Source organism: Pteronotus mesoamericanus, unplaced genomic scaffold (assembly GCF_021234165.1).
Source record: "Pteronotus mesoamericanus isolate MK-2021 breed Mesoamerican mustached bat unplaced genomic scaffold, CSHL_Meso_final scaffold_85, whole genome shotgun sequence".
Classification (NCBI taxonomy): Eukaryota; Metazoa; Chordata; class Mammalia; order Chiroptera; family Mormoopidae; genus Pteronotus; species Pteronotus mesoamericanus.
This window is the reverse complement of record NW_026555329.1, coordinates 7087819-7108882: the sequence shown is the minus strand read 5'-3', so window position 1 is coordinate 7108882 and position 21064 is coordinate 7087819. Positions and strand designations below refer to the sequence as shown.

Below are 21064 nucleotides of genomic sequence, written 5' to 3'. Positions count from 1 at the left end.
TATCTTGTTCTATCCTGTATTCTCAGCACCTAACAAATTTCTGTCTCTGAATAAGTATTCAATCAACATTCTTTGACTGAATGATTAATTGACAGTTAATCCAGTTCTCTGAATCAGCTGAACTAAAGGAGGAATGACTGAATGCCATATCAAAATAGCCACTGCCAGAAAGATCACTAAGCAAATGTCTAGCTAATGTGTAAGCAAATATCACAAATAATTCAGGCCAACATTATCTATAATAAAGTATATTTATATTCGTTTCAATACATATTCTGTTCTTAGGAAGAAAATCTGAATGGTTATATGAAGAATAAAATATCAACTTTTTCCTCAGTTAAGATAAACTAGATTTTAAGGTTGTTCCATTAATTCCAAGTTTATTGGATAAACATCAACTAGCCAGTGTTGAATAGTAATGAAAGTTCCAGATTCAGCTGCAAAATCAGGAGAATTTGAGCTGCCATCTCATGTCCCTGCCTCATTATAAGCATCGATCATCCTTGGTTTATTGGATTACTGTTGTGTGAATAAGAAGTTGGCAGATTTCATAGTCTAAGAAACATAGATTTCCAATTCATTCTCTTATGAATTTTCTGTACCTAATTAGGCATGTGACTTTGAAGACTTGCTCTCATATTCCAAACATAATAGTATATAATAAACACACCAGTTGAGTTCTTTGAGAACTGAGGCTTACATTTGGAACGAATGAATGGTCTATTTTGGAGAAGCTTTCTTTTGGAGCAGTCTTTCCAAAGTAAAATATTTTGAAGGAATTAAACTGGTATAATTTTACAGTGATCAGTTAACATTTAAAGTACTTGGTTTAAATCTTTAATATGCATTTTCTTCTTTTTAAATAAGATTTAGAAATTAAAGCTTTACTGAAGACAAATTTGCCAGTACTCTTATTGAAAACATGCAGCTGTTTTGAACAGTTGCATAATTTGTGAAATATTAGGAGATGGCTTCTTTGCAATATTTGTAATGTGATTTTCTTTGGTTATAATTAAGATGATATGCCTAAAAATGTCAGTGATTTTCCTTCTTTTAAACAGGATTTCATTTCAGGTGGATCAAGGAGTGAACGCTGTGATATTGTTTCTAATTTAATAAGCAAAGGATGCTCGATTGATTCAATAGAATACCCATCTGTGCATGTGATGCCAAGTGAAAATGAAATTAATACCCAGGTGACACCAGGAGAAGTATTGGTCCAGCTGCGTCCAGGTTTGGTGATTTCCAAATAAATCTATGATGATTTTTTAATTCAAAATTACGTTTACCTTTATTTACTCATATTTAATATTTTGTAGCAGGTAATGTTGTTGTAGTGAAAATAACAATAGGCTCAGAATCAAGAAATCAGAATTCTAGTCTTTAGTGTGTCTGCAGTTAGCTAGCTGTGTGGCCTCAGATACTGTCTGCAAATCTGACCACACTATATTACTATATTATAATAATGTGTTTCCAGACTTGATCACATTATGTGTGATTGTGTTCCTGCTCTACTGTGAGCTCTGGAAGAAAGAGCATATTTTATTCCGCTTTGTTTCTCTAATGCCTAGCAGAATGCTGGCCATACACTAAGCATTCCATAAGTATTTGCTGAATTTATTAGTAGAATAGCTAATTAGTAAGAGATGAGAATTAAGCTAAGTCCTTAGAGCCTTTGTGATAAACTTTTAGACACAGAACTACAATTCATAATTGTCATAATAACTTAAGCAGCTTTGTCATGGCCCCTGAGATTAATACACACTTTCCCTCCCATAATTATCTTGTATTCGCCCTTTCATTACATGGTATTCCAGAGTTGGGCATATGTAGTAGGCCACTAGAAACTATTAATTTTCCTCCAATGCTAGAGAATCCCAATGTACAACTTCATATGGCAAGATAAGTTCAGGTACACAGGGATGCATCACTCAATTAAATGCATTTAGTTTTAACCAGCATGCACTTGCCTTCAAGCCTTCATTATTTCATTATTTCATTTCATGATCTTGTCCTGTCATTAAATTTTTAAATAACTATTATTGACATACAACCTCCCTATTCCAAAGCTGAACTATTTCTTCCACAATCTTGGACTACCAGATAAAAAAAGTCCATTTCTCTTTTGGCTGTAAGTATATTCCCAGCTTCCAATTAAAACTATACTTTTCACCATACAAACAATTGTATGACACAGTATGGACATATATGAGCAACAGTATGGAAAGGGATACACAAAAAATGAAAGATTGTGATGCTTGCCACTTTCTATTGCTGCCATAAGGAAATGCCATACACAAGGTGACTTTAAATAAGAAATTTATTTTCTCATAGTTCTGGGGTCTAGGAAGTCCAAGATCAAGGTGCTAGGGGGTTCAGTTCCTGAAGAGGAAAAGAGAGTGACAGGAAGAGAGAGAGAGAGAGAGAGAGAGACAGAGGGGGGAGAGAGAGAGAGAGACAGAGAGAGAGAGAGAGAGAGAGTCTCTCTGATGTCTATTCTTGTAAGGGCACTAATCCCATCATAAGGGCCCCACCCTCATGGCCTCATCTAAACCTAAGTATCTCCCAAAGGCCCAGTCTTCAAATACCATCACATTGTAGGTTAGGGCTTCAGCATATAAATTGGGGAGACACAATTCGGTCCCTAGGACTTACTATATATAATAATATTTTCATAGGCCATAAAATATTTTCAGAAATTAGTCATATTTTAGATAAGAAAACTGAATTTTGAAAAGTAAAACTGCTTTCATAGGCCAATATCTCTAAGCACTGTGGAATAAAATTTGAAATCAAACAAGAGGATGAACAAATATTAAATCACAAAGAAACTAAGAAAAACTTCTCCTAAACAAATTCTGTTTCCAAGGATAAATCACAACTGTGGTCATAGACTATTTAATAATAACAATAATAACATCAACACACATCAAAATATATGGGATGTGACTATAGTTGCTCTCAGGAAAATTCAAACTTTAAATGCTTTTATGATTAAAGAAGAATGAACAAAAATGACCTAAGTATCCAAATAAAAATATAGGAACAACAAAAATAAAATTACCATAAGAAAAACACGAAGAAATTCATACGTTAAGAATAAAGCAAAATTAATGAAATGTAAAACAGAAATAAAAAAAGTAAAATGAATGTAAATCCAAGGGCTCATTCTTCATAAAGCCCAATCAAATAAATAAATTGGTGGTAAATCTAATTTAAAAGAGGACAAAACACATATAAACTAATTATACAGACTATAAGCAGAGAAACAAATAACAAGGGAAAAACACTTTAAGAAAATATTAATAAAAAATCTATGATAAAATGTATAAATCTTGATGATATAGATAATTTTATAGCAAAATATATGATTAAAAATTGACTCAACAAGAGGGGAAACCCTAAAAAATCTTAGGTATAAGAAGTTAAGAAGATGTAAGAAGTACACATGAAGGTTGTATGTTATTTGTATCTAATTAATGACTATATCCTTTAACAATGTCTTTTCAAAAAAATATTTGAAGATTTGAAACTATTAATACAAGATGCATTTTTATGGGTTTGTTGCATTTATATTTATACACTTAAATGACTTTAACTTGTTCCTTTTTGTAATTATGATAGTAGTTGAATCCTCCCAAGACTATAAAGCAACAGTTAAAAAGTTGGAAAATTATTTCAGTGCTGTTTCCACAATGATAGTAATGCAGTAATGGTAATGAGGCAGGAGAAAAATGGACAGACTTGAGAGATAGCAGGGAGGTAGCATCCTCAGGTGCTGGAGATTGATGAGGAGGAGCGTGGGCGTACAGGGGCTCTGGCTCAAGCAGCTGGGTGAGAGGGGGAAGGCTGCCCCCTGTGGCGGGGGTGGCAGTGAGTTGAAATCGAGACCACTGAGGTTGAGGTAGTGACTAATGCGTGTGAGGCTGAAGTTCAGGGCAGAGGTACAGGCTGGAGATAGAGACACAGGAGATGTCGACATGAGATAGTAAGTGAAGACAGTGTGGATGAGATCATAGGTAGAAGAAGAGTGGAAAGAGAAATGCTTTAATGCCTATGTTAGTCCTTATGGGCCTTGAATATGTTCAATTTCCCACTACTATTTGTACTTATATATGCAAATTAATATAACTGTCTAAGGTGTGTAAGTCATCTTTCCAACATAGCTAAAACAAAACTATATTTTATAATCTGCATTTATAGCAAATAGTCACTAAATTAGATTTACTTAGTTCATTTAAATAATGCACTGTGATATCAAGGATTTGCCAGCTTTAGGACATAATATAAAAAACTTACTGTATCAACTCCAGATATATTGAAACATCACCCCTCATAATGTGCAATAAAAGTCTTTTCCACCATGATACATGTAAAACTTGAGGGTTTGACATAATGCATACCTAAGTGTAAAATGTATCCCCTAATTGATTTTTATTTATTTGATTTAGTTATAGATAATCACTTTGTTCTTTTTTGATAAAACTTCATGACTTTCAATGTAGCATCTATTAAGAATTTTTAAAAATTTTCATGGATATTTATATTACATCATATATTGACTAAATTTTTAAAGGAATTTTAGTATATGTATATAATAGTAAATATTTAAAATGAGGTCTTTAAATGACACTTTCCTTTATGTTTCACTTTGTAAACTGTACTTTTTTATTATTTTACCTATCAATCTTACAGAAAAATAATAACAGGAATAGGTTACTGATCCTGGCTGATATTCCCTAAGAACACTGAAATGAAATCTTTAGAAGAGAGGAGACAGAAGCTGCTTCAGAGTAATATAATGTATATATAATAAGGATTAGTATAATCTATACTTCACTAATTCAAAAAATTTTTCTAATTTGATTCATTTTAATGTTGATAAAAAGTCCCTTATTTAGTATAGTTTAATTTAAAATAAAGGATTTTTTAGGTATTCTTTTTAAATTAATGTTTTTTTTCCAAAAAACATAAAAATATAGAAATTATGCATTTTCTCCCACCTCTACACATACACCCCATTTTAGCCACAACAAAAATTCAGGATTGCGCTGGAGTCTGTGCCCTGCTATTCGAATCAGTCTCATTCTTGGGACGTCTCATTCCCCTGCCCAAGTATAATTAATAGTAATTGGCTGCTCTTTCTTCCTCCTACACTTTTACACATTCTACTATGGTTTTTCAATTTCATCTAATGGAGAACATTTTAAAATTTCTTTCTTAATGTCCAATTGTATTTGTTGCAGCAAGTACTTCAGAGATGTTCATTCACACCATCATCTGAGTGATTCAAAATCATTCTAACAACTTTTAATTAATTCTTCAGACTATTCAGACCAATACTGGCAATAGCTCTAAGTAGGTCTCAACTTTCCTCCAAGTCCTCTTTCTTATTCTGTGTAACAGACTCACTTCTTCCCTTTGAAGTTAACTGAAGGAAACAAGGATCTGAGCCTTCAAAATCTCAAAAGGTATCAGGATGATGCTTTCCTGGAGATGATAATATACATAGTAGCATAAACATTTTGGGGCTAGATGATACTCCTTTCCTTTTTAAGAGAGACATTATTTAAATTCCCCCTAAACTGTGGGAAAGAAATCATGGATATTAGCATCTTACTGTCATAAATATGAGGGCTTTTGAAAGCCTATATAATAATGTCCTTCAAATATTGTCTAGTTAAAAAATAATTATGAGTGGCTATGCATGTACCAAACCCAAAGGCTTCAGAGATGAATAGACAGTTCTTACCCTAATGTTGCTTAGAGTCTAGTAATAATAATAGTAATAATTACTAACATCGAATGAAACTAGGATTTGCTTGCTAGGCTCTGAGCAGCTGGTGCATGTTGAGGGCTCTTGTGTGGCCAGAATTTGGTTGGAGCTCCCTGAATGGCCTAAGCCTCCAAGGACTGCATTTTGCTGATGCTTCACAGACTCTCCCTGTTGGCTGAGATAACTGACAATATAACAACTTGCAAAATATGTGTAACTGGTTTATTTTGCTATGACTCTATAAAAACAAACAGCCATTGAGCTTTAGACAGAGCCATGATAAACTGCAATGGTCCACCAAGATGAAAATACCATGTGGCCAGTGCCTAAGGCCTTCAGCCATATGTCCAAGTCAATGATTAAAAAACCTCTACACAATTTGTTTAAAAAAAAAACAAACCTTCAATCCTGACCCACACATTAAAGTTCAAGCTCCTCCTCATGAACCACTCTCACTAATTATACTCCGTTTCTGTGTTTCACCCACCCAGCCCTGTCTGCCGGATTCTATCATTCTGCTGAATTGAGATTCTCTACTCGAATTGCAGGACTCTTCCAGATGGGCGGGCTTTTTCACCAGATACCCAAAAAGCAGAGCCTCTCTGGAGGCAGCCCATCTTTTAAATGGAAGGCGTGAGTTGGCTGGGCCGGGTGCCACAGGCCCAACTTCTCCTCCCACACTGTTGGGCTGAAAAATTTGGAGTGTTACAGTGAAGGGGTTTCCTCCACATAACGGCAAATTAGGGATGAGTAAATAGCCCCTTTCTTCCATAATTATTATGTATCAGAAAGAAAAAAAACTTCTATTTTGAATACATTCCTTTATCTGGCTGAAAAACATCTGATTTGTAAAATAAGTTAAGAGATAATATTGCTACTTTTAAGCACATTAAGACCGAAAATACAATATGATAGATGAGAGGATTCCTTTAATAGGATCAGGCTACCAAAAATGTATCCATAAAAATAGTTATTCATTAAAATTTTTTCCACTCAAAATATTCTCTATGGACAAATAGTGATGACTTACAAAACATTTGCTTTATTATTTACAAAAGTAAAATTCACCAAGTATTTAAATTGATAACTTTTCGCCATCTCCTTCAAAAAATTAAATACTGAGCTGCCAGGCCTACAGGATGGTCCTTGGGCAGCGCCCACAGTTCTCCCTGTGGTGACGCTCTTGTCAGCTAGTTCCCTTCCGCTGTGATGCCTCATCAACATACGTTTGTTGAGAGCCCAGTATGTGTTGGACAGGCGCTGTCCCCTACATTGCCCAGGTCCTCAGGGTGGCACTGCTGGGCCCTCTTCTTTAGACCACCACCTCTTTCCCTCTAACAACTAACTGCTGAGAAGAATCTTATCACATAATTCTTGATGAGGTACTAATTATTTTGAATAGCTTAGTGTACTCAGTAACAGAGTTTTCACAGCTTATATGTAAATATGCCTTACTTACCTCAAAAGAATGAATTTATACCTGCATCCAATAAGAGGCAGTTTTTCTTAAGATATCTTTCTGGTTTTCTTCAAACCTGAAAGCCAACTTCAAACAAACACAGCTGCCTACTCTCTCTTGAGATAGAATAATACTTGTCTTCTGTGGTGCTTTTCTCGATGTTAAAAATACACGTTCACATGATAATAAATACATTCCCTCTTACATTTATTCACAGCTTATCCTGAGATACTTACAATAAATACATCATATTTGTCTTTCTTTGACCTAGGAGCTGAAGCTAATTTTATGCTGAAAATTCATCCTCTGAAGAAATATCCTGTGGATCTTTATTATCTGGTTGATGTCTCGGCATCAATGCACAATAATATAGAAAAACTAAATTCCGTTGGAAATGATTTATCTAGGAAAATGGCACTTTTCTCCCGTGACTTCCGTCTTGGATTTGGCTCATATGTTGATAAAACAGTTTCACCATACATTAGCATCCACCCAGAAAGGATTCATAATCAATGCAGGTATCTTGTATTTGAGGTGGATTTCATAATGCTAAATGAAATTTTTTTCTTATAAAGTCTCACTTTGTTTTTATATAAAGGAATTACTAAATTTTGCACTTTTGTTTTTTTAAATGGGAAGCGAAAATACTTGGAGGGGAAGTATGTTCTTACCTGAAAAGTTTGAGATTATCTGTAGCTTGGGATTTTTATTTTATATTTTTAAAAAATATCATTCACTTTTTGTCACCAAAAAGCACAAATAATATGAGTACTTTTGGACAAACTTCCAATAACTAGGCTACCATGTATATAAATACCCCTTTGAAAATGCCCTGTTTCTCCTTTTGGTGGCTTCAAATTTGTTGAATTAAGGTTTGTCAAATTTATAGTATGTACATTGCCAGTACTCCATCTATCTTCCCATCACTGTGTTGTGACTGTTCATAATTCTTTTGCTTATTATGTGACTTCACAGAAAGCTCAGCTAGCACATAGAAGGTAGGTCAAAAGGTGAGAATCTGCTTGCTATAAAGCGGCTGTTTTCTTTTCATTTTGGAAGTATAATTTTAAATAGCATATACCCAAATGTGAAACAAAAACTGACTTTAAAAATACAAGTTTCTCACATAATATTCTATAATTAGCCTGTTGAATTTTCAGAGAGAAATATGTTTAGTTCTTCTTTAATAAAATGTTTCATTGTAACATCTTCGTTCCTACTTCCATAAATTGCCCAGATCGCTTCACAGTACACATTCTAATTTACCAAAACATCTCTGTTGCAGGGGAGCGGGACTGGAATGTCTGCCTCTCCCCATGCGGATGCTCCTGAGGAATGAGTCTCACTTTTTGAGACATCATGGAATTCTTAAAGCAATTTTAATGCGCTTTGAATATTCATCAATAATTGTATACCAAACATCACTTTTAAAAATAGCATAATATTTTAAAATAATCTAGGAATAATATACAATTTTAACTAAACTCCTTAAAAAACATTTCCCAAGACATGTTTTTCAGCTGCTCCATGGTCAAATGTGATAGGAGACCACTACAAATTCTTATCTCTTCTTAAAAATTAATACTACATGTTAGCATAATAAAATCCCTTTGATGTTCTATATTATATAATATGACATATTTAATCTTCTTTATTTTTTTGAACACCAAACTGTTCTATTCTTATTCCCTGATTACAAAGAAATATCTACCAATATTGAACTTTTCCCTGACTTTATACAGTACAGATATTTTTCCAATAAAATTTCCTTCACAAAAAAATAAAATGAAAACCAAGAGCTGCATTACCTTCTCGTACCAACCACACAATTTAACTGTTAGTATTGGTTTGGATCTTTGAAGGAAGTATAGCAAAATAGAATTTGCATTTCTTCTTACCCACACAGTGACTACAATTTAGACTGTATGCCTCCCCATGGATACATCCATGTGCTGTCTTTGACAGAGAACATAACTGAGTTTGAAAAAGCAGTTCATAGACAGAAGATCTCTGGAAATATAGATACACCTGAAGGAGGTTTTGATGCTATGCTCCAGGCTGCTGTCTGTGAGGTAAGAAGTTTCACACCATTGAGTGTATGCTCAAATGCAAAACTCCACAAGAATTTAGGATTCTTATTTTATTTTTGATTTATGAAGTGAAAACAGCATAGAAGAATACCTTCTATCTGTTACTTGTCATCAATGTTACTCATTTTGATATGTGTTGAGACAAGGGGCTAAATTTAGGGTGAGCTATAAATAAGAAAAGATAAAAGGGAAAGAATAACTTATGCACTTGGAAAATGCTTTCCAGAAGGGCTATTCTTGTCACTCAGCACCATCCAAGGAAGACCCAGGAAGTGCCTGCCGCCCTCCTCACATGATGTTGGGCATTCTGCACTTCTTACACATGGCTTGTTCTTCCTCCGGGGGACACCAGAGATCTCTAGCCAAGACCTAGTGTGGTCAAATGGCTATAGTAACAAAGAGAATATACAAATAAAAGTTAATTCTGTTTATGAAACAGCACTGTATTTATGCACATCATTCTAACCTGACTTAATGTTTATGCACTTGAACTTAATGTTTACTTAAGATAAAGACCACAGTGCAGATCTATGTTATTGGACAGGGTCTAATTACATGTTTATTTTAAGAGCCATATTGGATGGAGAAAAGAAGCTAAAAGATTGTTGCTGGTGATGACAGATCAGACATCTCATCTTGCTCTTGATAGCAAATTGGCGGGCATAGTGGTGCCAAATGATGGAAACTGCCACCTGAAGAACAACGTCTACGTCAGATCAACAAGCATGGTAATTAATGTAGCTGCCGCCTCTTGGTAGTTATGATTCTTGGTTGAAGTATAAGTTTAAGTGGGCAAATTAAATCTATTCTTGTATCAAGAAACTACCTCAATGAGCATCAGACATAGTCAGGATAAGTCATGAGAGAGAAATTCTGGAATAATGAAACCTATAAATGCTAGTCAATAAAATATAAAGCTAAAATACTTTGACAATATGTAGCAACTGACTTTCTGATATGCTACAAAGCACTTTATAATTTATGAAAGCAAAAATGATAGAAGAACTTACTTTTTGTTCAACTGAAGGACAGCATAAGGGAAATATGTATATACATATATATTTTATATATACATCTTATATATTTTATATATATTTGCTTAATATAAATAAACTAGTTCCATGGGGTTGGTATCTAAAAACATATTAAGCATTGGTAAGAAAGGCGTATTTGGCCTGAAGAAACCCTGCAATATACAGATAGGATCTAAGTAGAGACAAGGGAGAAAAAATAGTAAAAAGGCCCACTTTAAGTATTCTGTACCTCATGTCTTCCCTGTGAAGCCAATCTATGTTTGGGGGCTCTTTTTTTTTTGAAATCAGCAAATACCTGGATTGCTTCCTAAGGGTATTTCACCTCTGAATCATATATTTGCATACACTCTTCCAGCATTATCTATTCTACATGTGGAAAATCGACCGCATGGAGCATCATTTACTTCTAACAGTGACACATATTTACACATTCATGCAAATGGTAGAACAGAAACTTCTAAACTTTCCCAGATCTTTGTACCCTAGTGTCTCAGGAATTTTTTCTCTTGCTCCCCTAGGCCAAAATAAAAATAAAACAAAACAAAAATCTGACAATTCTGGTTATTAAGTGGTCAGGTCCAAATAACTTAACTGTTTATGTCCAAAAACTTAGCAGCCAGTTAAAAAATAATATACATCATGAATCACACATACAGATATTTGTGTCACTCTTAGTAAGTTACTAACGGAAACTTCCAAGCCTTGGAATCAGATTGGATATCACCACCCTCATTTCCTGTTTCACGTTGATTTTCATCCTGCCCAGCTCTATAAAGACTTGATGTCCTCTAAAGGAACAGAGCCAAATGTAGTCTTAAAACTGAGAATACCTCTAGACACCTGAGAGATGCCAATGATCTGTGTTTCCCTTAAAATTGTAAGACATTTTGAGGCACCCTGGTGAGTGTACTGCAGTGTTCCAAGGCACCTCATGTCCAGTTTAGGAACTGCAATATTAAAAGCATATAAAAATTAGGCTGAACTGCATGTGGTTCCCATGAGTAAAATTTAAAATGATTAAATTTAGTTAATCTGAACACTGTGCCAGACTTATTGAAAGTCTAGAGGAGCGTTTGTACTCTTGCATGAAACAAGTTCAATCCTCGGTTAGTTTAGTCTCTTGAAGGCAGCCTCACATTTCAAAGATATTAAAAGTTAACTGGAGTTTGAATTTAAGAATTAGGATTGGGGGTTATTCCAGCTGTGTCTTTTCCCTTTGTTAATTCTCTTTTACTCAGCCATATTTTGCTTTGGTAGATCCATCCACTTCAATTTAGTCATTTCTTATCTTTCCTTCCTTCTAGTTAACCTCTTTTAATCTGAGATAGAGTTTGAATTTATTTACTGCAGAGTGAAGGAGGAGACAAGAGGAATTACTTTGTTGAGACAAAGAGAAGCTTTTTGGAAGGAAAAATAATAATCACATTATTCTCAAATTGTTCTGCATTACTCTCCTGAAGTTTGGCCAAGTCCCTGAAGTCATCTCTCCACAACTGTATTTTAGAGGATGCTCATCTAGGAAGGGTTCCTTAAGGCTAAGAAATGCTCTCATAATTTTCAACATATGCCATGCCATATAACCTTAGGGAAATAAATTCTAATTTTCTTTTACAAAGTACTGGGGCACCAATGAGATCAGGAATTTGTATATTCTATCATAAACTTCATTTGCATCCTTCAACATTGTTCTGCCTACTTAAATGAATGAACATTCCATATGTCACTGATGTGTATTGAGTAAAAACAAACAAACAAACAACCCCAAAGAGTACTGTGTTTGTTAATATCTTAGAAAAATATTTTATTTCATTCCAGGTATGTGTTTTAAGGGATCCTCTTCCTAAGAATTATCATCCCCTTCATTTCTAGGGACACTGCCCTAAAATAAAAGCTGAAGCATTTTGATTGACCCGCTGACTATGCATTTATATATACATGACGTGCTATTGCTTTGGATGCAAAGCTACCCTGAACTTAACTCTACTCACATTTACTGTTTATTTTAAAATAACCTCCATCCTCTCCTATTGGCCATTATAGAGAAATTTTAAAAGGTGTAAGACAAGCAGTCAAACACTTTGCTTCCTGAATTTATCTCAGCAGCCAATACCCATAATATTGAATGTCATCTAAGTTTTTTGGTCCAAGATTCTAGTTGTTTTATTTGTAAAAGGAAATAACTGATAAAAGACTTTTTATATGTCTAAATTACTTGGGCCAGAGTTCTGCTGCTTGTATACATAGCTATTTCAATGTGACCTCCAAAATGAAAACAACTACTTTGTTTTGAGTATTTACTAACCAAAAACACTGCAGCAAACACTGCAAACAGAATCAAATTTATCTTACAACAACTATTTAGGGCAGTCATAATAATTTTTTATAAACACAAAACTAATGGTAGAAGAATTAAGCTGACTAAGGAGACAGATAAAAAGTTAAAAAGTTAAAAAGTAACAAAGCTGGGGCTCAGTCCAGTTCAATCTTATAATATTAAAATCTGTATTCTTAACCACTTTGCCACACTGTCGCAGGGGAAAAAGTAGAAGAAATAGTGCAATGAAATTCTTGTTGTAATTTTTACTTTCTGGTTGCAGTCTTACTTATGAAAGAAATAAAGCACATAATTTGGATTACATAAATTACAAAACAAGATATAATTTAAAGGAGTTTATATTTACACATTATTATGATATTGTATATGGCAAATGATGTTATACTATTTTACATTTTCCACAGCTTTTTCTCCTAAGTACTGGAATGAAAAACTCGAGTAGTAATGTAGTTTTATAATTTATCCAATACTAATGGCAGTTTAAAATATGGTATTCTTTCGAAAATGGTAGAAGTAAGTGTAACAACTGTTGATGGTGTAGAAGGTAGGTTATTAATGCTAAGAGTCTGGAATTTCACCCCGTCTTCCCACGCCCACTTCCAGGGTAAATCCCAACCTCACACAGAGCCCTCACCAGCATTCACCCTGCCCTTGGCGGAGGCCAAGAAAAACACCAGGGTCTCCAGTAACAATAAAAGGGGGCCAAGGATCAAGTATTTGGAAGAGACACACAGGTCAGACAATGAACCCTTATTAATTGGATTTTTAAATGCTGCTATGACTCTCTGTCCTGGATGGAGAGATGTACACAGGCAAGATTTCGCCATTCTTTTCTCATTGTATTTAGTCACTTAAGTTTGGTGTTTCTTTCTTTACTCAGCCTTTTTTTTCTGTGCCTCATCATATTATAGTCAGTGATTCTTTAACCTTCCTATCATTATAACTCATCAGAATTTCCTTATTGCTAGTTTCATAGTTTATTCCCTCTCATTTGGGTAGACTAACTGCTGAATTGATCACCATCTTACAGAACTAAAGCTGAATTGCTGAAGGCTTGTTAGGCACCACTCAAGAGTTTTGCTTCCTCATAGGTAAAAAATGTTAATATTCTGCCTCTGACTTTTCATTCAGCTTTGTTTAACATGCTCTTGATTTCTAGTAAGCCATTTAGAAAGCTTTCTCTTTACTGTGTATCTCAACTACTTGGAATTATACTCCATTTTTCCAGGATTGCAGATGAGAAAGAGAGCTTGAGAAGATACTTTGCTAATTTAATTTATAATTTTGCTACCTGAGTTAAAAAAAACTCATAAAATATTATATCTATTTGTGGTTTTTTTTCTGATTCGACTATTTCTGACATTTTGCTATATCTGCTGATATCAGACAGCATTCCAAGTAAGGTTACAATTTTAATCTTTTAGTAAAGAGACAATTATTTTGCTCTGTGACTAAGAAATAGCTTCTTCAATTTCAGAAAATATTAAATGTCTCTTTTTCTTTAGTATCTGGGCTCCTTTGTTCCAGATACATTTTTATTTTACTAATAAAAGTACTGATTCACTGAGCACTTATTTTGAGCTAGGCACCATGCCGATCATATTGCTTATATTATCTTATTCAGACTTCACCATGACCCATTATAGTTGAGAAAACTTAAACTTAGAGGCACCAGGTTAATTTATGCAAGGTCACAGAGCTACTAAAATTATAACACCAGAGTCCACTGAAGGGCTTCAACCTGCTGCTATGCTGGCTGCCTTTGCCATTACCATTGACCTTGAGCTAGGTCATCTGCCAGACCCTGAACATACCTTAGCTCACTAGATCTCAAATGATAGGCATCATCACACCCATCCACAATACATAAAGTGGAGAGGAAGAATAAATATCTTTCCCAAGGTATGTGAATCTCAGACCTCTAGCTTGCTCCATATTTCTCCCCCTTAATGCTCAGTATGACCGCCTTTCAGAAAACCAGTGAATGCAAGCGATCGCACTGAAAGGAGCTATATTAGAAGTCACTTCAAAAAATATTTTAAGCATTTTCAACTCTGAAGATTCTTCCTAAATGTTGTAAACACTTGAAAAAGATGTACTTCCTAAGCCCAAATTTACAGTGTTCCTAATTTTGCATAATACCGAATCCTATAGCTAATGAAATTTTTTTTTGTTCAGGATTTTTACTTTATTTTTTCTGCTTAATATTGTATAAAAATAATACTTTTTAAATTGATTAAAGAAATAAGATCAGTTTACTGTGTTGGCACTTTTGGGTTTATGAACATACAAAATCAGGAAAGTAAAGGAAATATCACCCAGACAGAATGCACTTAAAAAGTTTTAAGTCCATGTGGAAATAAAGAACATACTGACAGTAACGAGAGGGGACAGAGGAGTGGGATAACAGGGAAAAAAAGGGAAAGATCAAGTCAGGGAACATGTATAAAGAATCCATGGACAAAGACAACGAAGGGTGGAGGACTGAATGTGGGGGGTAGGGGTGGGTAGGACAGGGGAGAATAATGGGGGGAAATGGGAACAACTATAATTGAACAACAATAAAAAAGTATAGCAGAATATTAACTGATACTAAGACTCTATTAAAGAGAATTGGCATTTAGATATTCTTGCCCTGGGGAAAGCTTATTTGGCACAGTATGATTTATTTATTTGTAGCTCTTCTCATATTTACCAGTTATAAAACCCTCTGTTAAAGAATTGCAGTACCAGATTTAGGAAAATTTATTTTCAAGTTCTGTTTAAAATTTTAATTTTCTATGCATGATTTCTATAGGTTCTGGAATTACACACCTCAATATAGGCTTTATTATTTTTATCAGCAAATATTAGCAAGCATGTATTATTAGTTCTGACATTAAATTTCTCACAGTAAAAAAAAATATTGTTACAATTTTTAAAACTAACACAATCTCTGACATCAGCTGCTCTGTGAACTGTTTTAAATTGTAAATGCCATGAAAGCAATAATCACTTCAGATTAGACCTGTGAATGCTTTTCATGGTAGCAGTAAAGTAGCCAGGAAATGACTTCTGCAAACAATATTCAGTTTATTTTTTTTTAATTGAAAGCAAAAGTTGCACACAGAATCACCTGGGCCAGGCTTAGACTAGCGTTGCTTTTGTTGGCATAATGGCTCTGATAATGAGAAAAAATAATGGTTTGCTAAAGTGGCACAATGAAAACAAAATTTGATGACAATATTTACAAAATGGAATGTTCCAATTATATGTTTCAGTTCATACTTAAGCACAAAAACCTTTTTATTACCACTCTCATTCATTGGAAAGCTTGCAAAAATTATCAATCCATGCCCCTCACTTCAGTAACTAAGATCTCATGGTTACCACTGATACTATGTTGAGAAGGAGCCTCACATTCAAACACTGCAGGGGCCAGGTAGTAAGGGTAAGTAAATCAGGCAAGTCAAATAAAGCATATGCAAGAGCCCAACCTCTAGCCTTTAGTAATGACCTCCAAGTGCATTTTATGAAGTCATATTGAAAGCTGTCTTTTCTTAGGCAGCCCTATGGTCTTGTCCCTTACATTTACATACCACCACCCAACAACCCAGTGAGGTGTAGATATGGCTATTACCTCCATTTTTGTAAGTGAGAAAATAGAAATACTAAAGAGATCAGGAACTTGCTTGTGGTCATACAGCCCTACATAGTATTGCCAACGGGAAATGCCAAGCAGTGTGACATCAGGACATGAACTTCTACTCACTACTAATCTAAGCTTAGTAATTACAGAATGGTAAGTAAAGCCTTTGCACATATTAACACATTTAATCCCCACCAGAACTCTAAGAGAGAGATACTAGTATTTGCACCTATTTTATACACATGGAAACTGGATCGCAGAGGGGTTAAGACAGCTGGCCAGTGTTACATAATTAGTAATCGCAGAACCAGGGGTTAAGGTCCCAGGTGGTCTGCTTCCAGAGCCCTTTTTCTTCATATGGTTCTTAACTGGAGCAGTTTTGCCCCCCACAGGACATTTCAATGTCCAGAGGCATTTAGGTTGTTAGAACTGAGGGAAGCAGGAGAAACTGGAATCTAGAGGCCAGGGATGTTGCGAAATATCCTCCACCGCACAGGACAGCCCCCCCGCCCCCCACCAACACAGAATACCTGGCTCCCAAACATCGACAGTGTCACTGATAAGAAACCCTGATCCATGTGATTATTGCTGTTTAGTCATGTACATAGAAAATAGGCTGAAATCACATAAAGTCTTCATCTCTAAATAAATCTAAGATCGCTTTCATGTTGTCTCTTTCCTCTAAAAAATGAACTGTAAAAAAAAAATCCAGATAATTGAGTGCTTTAATGAAGACATTGGGATTTTTTTATATTATGATATTCAATACTACAAATTCTTTATTATTTTACAAAATATTTTTATGATCCTCACTTTTATGAGGAGAATCTTAAAATCTTAAACACTTCTTTTTTGCCACTACATATGCACATTATTAAAATTCTCCCATACATCTCTACACAGTTATCTCTGACCAAAATTGCTTTCCATAATCTTTCTTAACTCCTCTCCCCTTTGGACATTTCTAAGTTATTTCCCACAAGTCACAGCGAAGGTGTTGGTGAAGGAGAAAAATGTGAAAGGAATCTTTTTGCCCTTACTTACATAGCAGCTGTCTTGGGACATGGCTTCCCCTTCTTCGTGGAATGCCTGTTATCTCTATTAATTATTTTCAGAGTTTAGAGAAACAATATGTAATGGGTTAGACAAAGGGGGAGTTAGGGATGAGGAGCAGCGACGTCACCAGAACAGCTGGCTGAGAGGGAGTGTTCCTGCTGGTAAGATACAAGACATAAAAGAGAAAATACTTAAAAGATGTGCTTCACGGGGGAAAGGGGAAGGGGTTTCAACAATGGTCAGTAATCTATAGCTCTCCAGTCAACGTGGTTTATTTAAACATCTGTTAAACATTTGTAATTTTAACAAATCTGCGTCAAGGTACTTGGAATTTTCTTTGAAAGAGATTTCTTTCTAGGGTTCAAAAAATGTGTTCTTTTAAGCTTAATAATCCAACTGACCATGTTTTTAATGAGCTTCTGACTAAACTAGAACTTTCTAGATATAAAATTTGTGTACTTTTGGTCAATGTGACTTCCTGGTTTTGAAAGTGGAAAGAGATTAAGAAGGCTCCAAGAGCTGCTTACATCTTGGACTGTTATTTAAATATTGATTTTATGTGAGTTAAGTATAAGCTGGTTAAAAACATATGGATTAAATTATCCTTACAATGTGAATGGTTTGAAAAATTAAGAAGAGGGAATGCTTGGCAAATTGCAATTATTTTTTGTAAAAGCAAAAATATTTGAAAAGTAGTTGTTGCCATCAAAACATACTTCAACCACAACTAGATGCACCCTTCCTTTACTTTTTTTAAAAATATACTAGCATTATGCAAACTGTCATAAATCTATTTTAAGAGTGTATATATATATATATATGTATGTATATATATATATATATAAAATTAGGAACAAGCAAAAGAATTTATCTGGTAGAATTTATATTTGGGGGATTATTTTTCTATTGCTTTAAAATTGTATTTTAAGAATTGCTCTGGGCAAAATGTTTCTCATGGAAATCCATGTGGTAATATTTTTTAAACTTCTTAAGAAATTGGTTTCATATCACATTTAAATACAGTTCATAAAAATTTGATTTGCTTCTACCATAGCAATTATAGATTATATAAAAATAAAAGTGTATTTGTTATGGTTATTATCTTAGTCCATTTGGGCTGCTATAACAAAAAGAAAAACACCGTAAACTATATGGCTTATAAACAACAGAAATATACTCCACACAGTTCTGGAGGTTGGATAGTTCAAGAGCAAGGCACTGGCAGATTCGGGGTCTGGTTAGAGCCTACTTTCTGTCTCACAGACGACATGTTCTAGCTGTCACCTCATTTAGTGGAGGGGCAAGGGAACTTCTCCCACTGGTCCTCTTGTATAAGGGAACTAATCCATTCAAGAGGGTTCTCCCTTAATGATTTAAGCATCTCCTCAATGCCCGCCTTCTAATACCATCACCTTGGGGGTTAGGATTTCAACATATAAATTTGGGGAGTGGGGACCCAAATACTCAGCTCGTAGCAGTTGCTCATGTTAGTGTTAATATTTTTAAGCCCAAAGCTATCTCTTATGTCTTGCATATAAATTTAATATCTCAGTCACAAAAATTAGTCTATAAGCAAAACTAATAAAATTAGCTCTGTAATAAATTTACATATCTGCCAAAATACAGAAATGTTAACCAAGATGGTTTAGCCAAATTTCCCTTAACCAAACAATTAGCACTGCAGGTTAGAAAAGGGAATAAAAACTACAGAGTAATTTGAACTTGAATCATAGGACACTAATTGAGCTCAGTACGATCTCTGGCTAATATAACTAGGCACCAAGGGACAGGTGGGGACCAGGGCAGGTCAAGTTTGACATCACCCCTCAGAAAGGTATCTATTGTGATGTTGTTACTTGAGATTAGTTTATTCTAGAAGAGCATTTATAGAAAGAAAAAATATCAAGTACAATATCTATAACTTTAGATATAGCAATTTCCAAGTTGTCAGATTTCTCATATTTGCTAAACTATATCATATTTTCCTTCTACTCATCCCAAGCTTTCTCACCACCACAAAGAATTTCATGGTTGGTTCTACATAACCTTTATTTATTGAAGTAACACAGATCAAAAAAATACATATATATATATATGGCAGAAAGGTTAAGCAGAATGATAGTAATTTGAGAGCTCTGTAACCTATACCTTGTATAAGCTGTGGGAAGTAAAAATCATGATAACTGATATTAATTTTGAGCCCCTACGCTATGCAAGAAACTGCACTAAATTGTTCACATACTAATGTTATCTTCATTTTACCAGCAATCATGGAAACCAGGTAGTATTCACATGTTAGAGAGGATGGGCCCAAGATAGAATTTTTATCATTCAGTGACAACCTTGGATTTGAGTACCAGGTTTTCTTGTTCTAAACAGAGTTTGTATTGTATCATGTGATATTTCAAATGTGTGTGTATGCATATATTTGCATTTCAACACTTTTTAATGAATTTTGCCTCAGAATTTGATTGTCCCTAATGAGTCTGTTTCTGAATATTAAATTATCTTTCAGTTATATCACTTTGATTCTCATGTTAACCTAAAGAGGTGCTGAACACTCTGTACTATGTTGAATTCAGCCCTTTTCATTTTTCTGAGCTTTATGTTTTTATGTAGCTTTTATCTATTCAAACTCCTTGATATATTAATATTGATCTTATTTCTTATTTTTTAGAAGAACTTTAATGTCCCTAGTAAAATGATAGCCCTTCCCAACAAAATACATTTTTATGTCAGTCATACAGTTTCCCTCATAAGAAATGTTTGAATATGTGTGGAATCAAGCTTCTAAATTCACTCTCTTCTTTATTTCATTATCCATTGACAGGAACATCCCTCACTAGGTCAACTCTCAGAGAAGTTAATAGACAACAACATTAATGTCATCTTTGCAGTTCAAGGAAAACAGTTTCATTGGTATAAGGTATGTTCATTCCCAAAATATAAAAATTACAATGTTTGCCTTGGTAGTTGAAACTAAAATACTTCTTAAAATCCCAAGTATGAATTCTAGAGTTACTGTACCTTGCATGGTCAAAATTGAATACTGTATTAGCTAATGTGTACTATACAGTGTCTTGAGTTAGTATTTATGTATAAATTCTCTCTATAGGACCAAGAACTAAGTGTGGGCACTAAAACTCAGTGTGGTACTGTGAAAATAATGGAAAGGACATTTATTTACCTTACAAAGTGATAACCTTGATAAGACTACTACCTATCTGGCACTGTACATACTATTACAGTGTTACTAACTATATTCCTTATGCTGTTTTTATTGCTTTTGCCTACTCTTTGTCTGCTATTTATAATTTCTTGATGGTGTTATTGTCTCTAGCAGTTTCTTCCTGTTCTGTTAAAAAAAAGAAATCCACTGCGTGATAAAGCATAACACCAGGCAGGCTTATTATTAATTGAGTTGTGTGCAAAGTAAGAATCAACAGGTTCCTAACACCTGACAAACTCTGCTCGAGTCCTGTGTGTATCTTACAGATACCTACTTTAGCTTCCCAGAGACATTTTTATCAGCCAACTTCATCTGAGTTGTAACAGCTTCTTAACACATCTCCCAAATCCATCATCCACCTGGCTGTAGGATGATCTGTTTAAATCGTAAGTGTGGGCAGAGTGCTCCCTAAAGTACAATGTTCCCAGAGTTCCCTCTGATTTAAAGGGTCAAGGTT

At 34.5% G+C, this 21064-nt stretch overlaps 1 protein-coding gene across 1 annotated transcript in view; it reads left to right on the top strand.

Annotated features, from left to right (window-relative positions):
- ITGB8 (integrin subunit beta 8) overlaps positions 1-21064 on the top strand; it is a 76703-nt gene that overhangs the window by 34050 nt on the left and 21589 nt on the right. The window contains exons 3-7 of the mRNA XM_054564511.1: positions 1062-1233; positions 7507-7753; positions 9142-9307; positions 9895-10053; positions 20209-20304. Of these exons, the coding sequence (XP_054420486.1) occupies positions 1062-1233; positions 7507-7753; positions 9142-9307; positions 9895-10053; positions 20209-20304 (840 nt within the window). The remainder of the gene's footprint in view (positions 1-1061; positions 1234-7506; positions 7754-9141; positions 9308-9894; positions 10054-20208; positions 20305-21064) is intronic.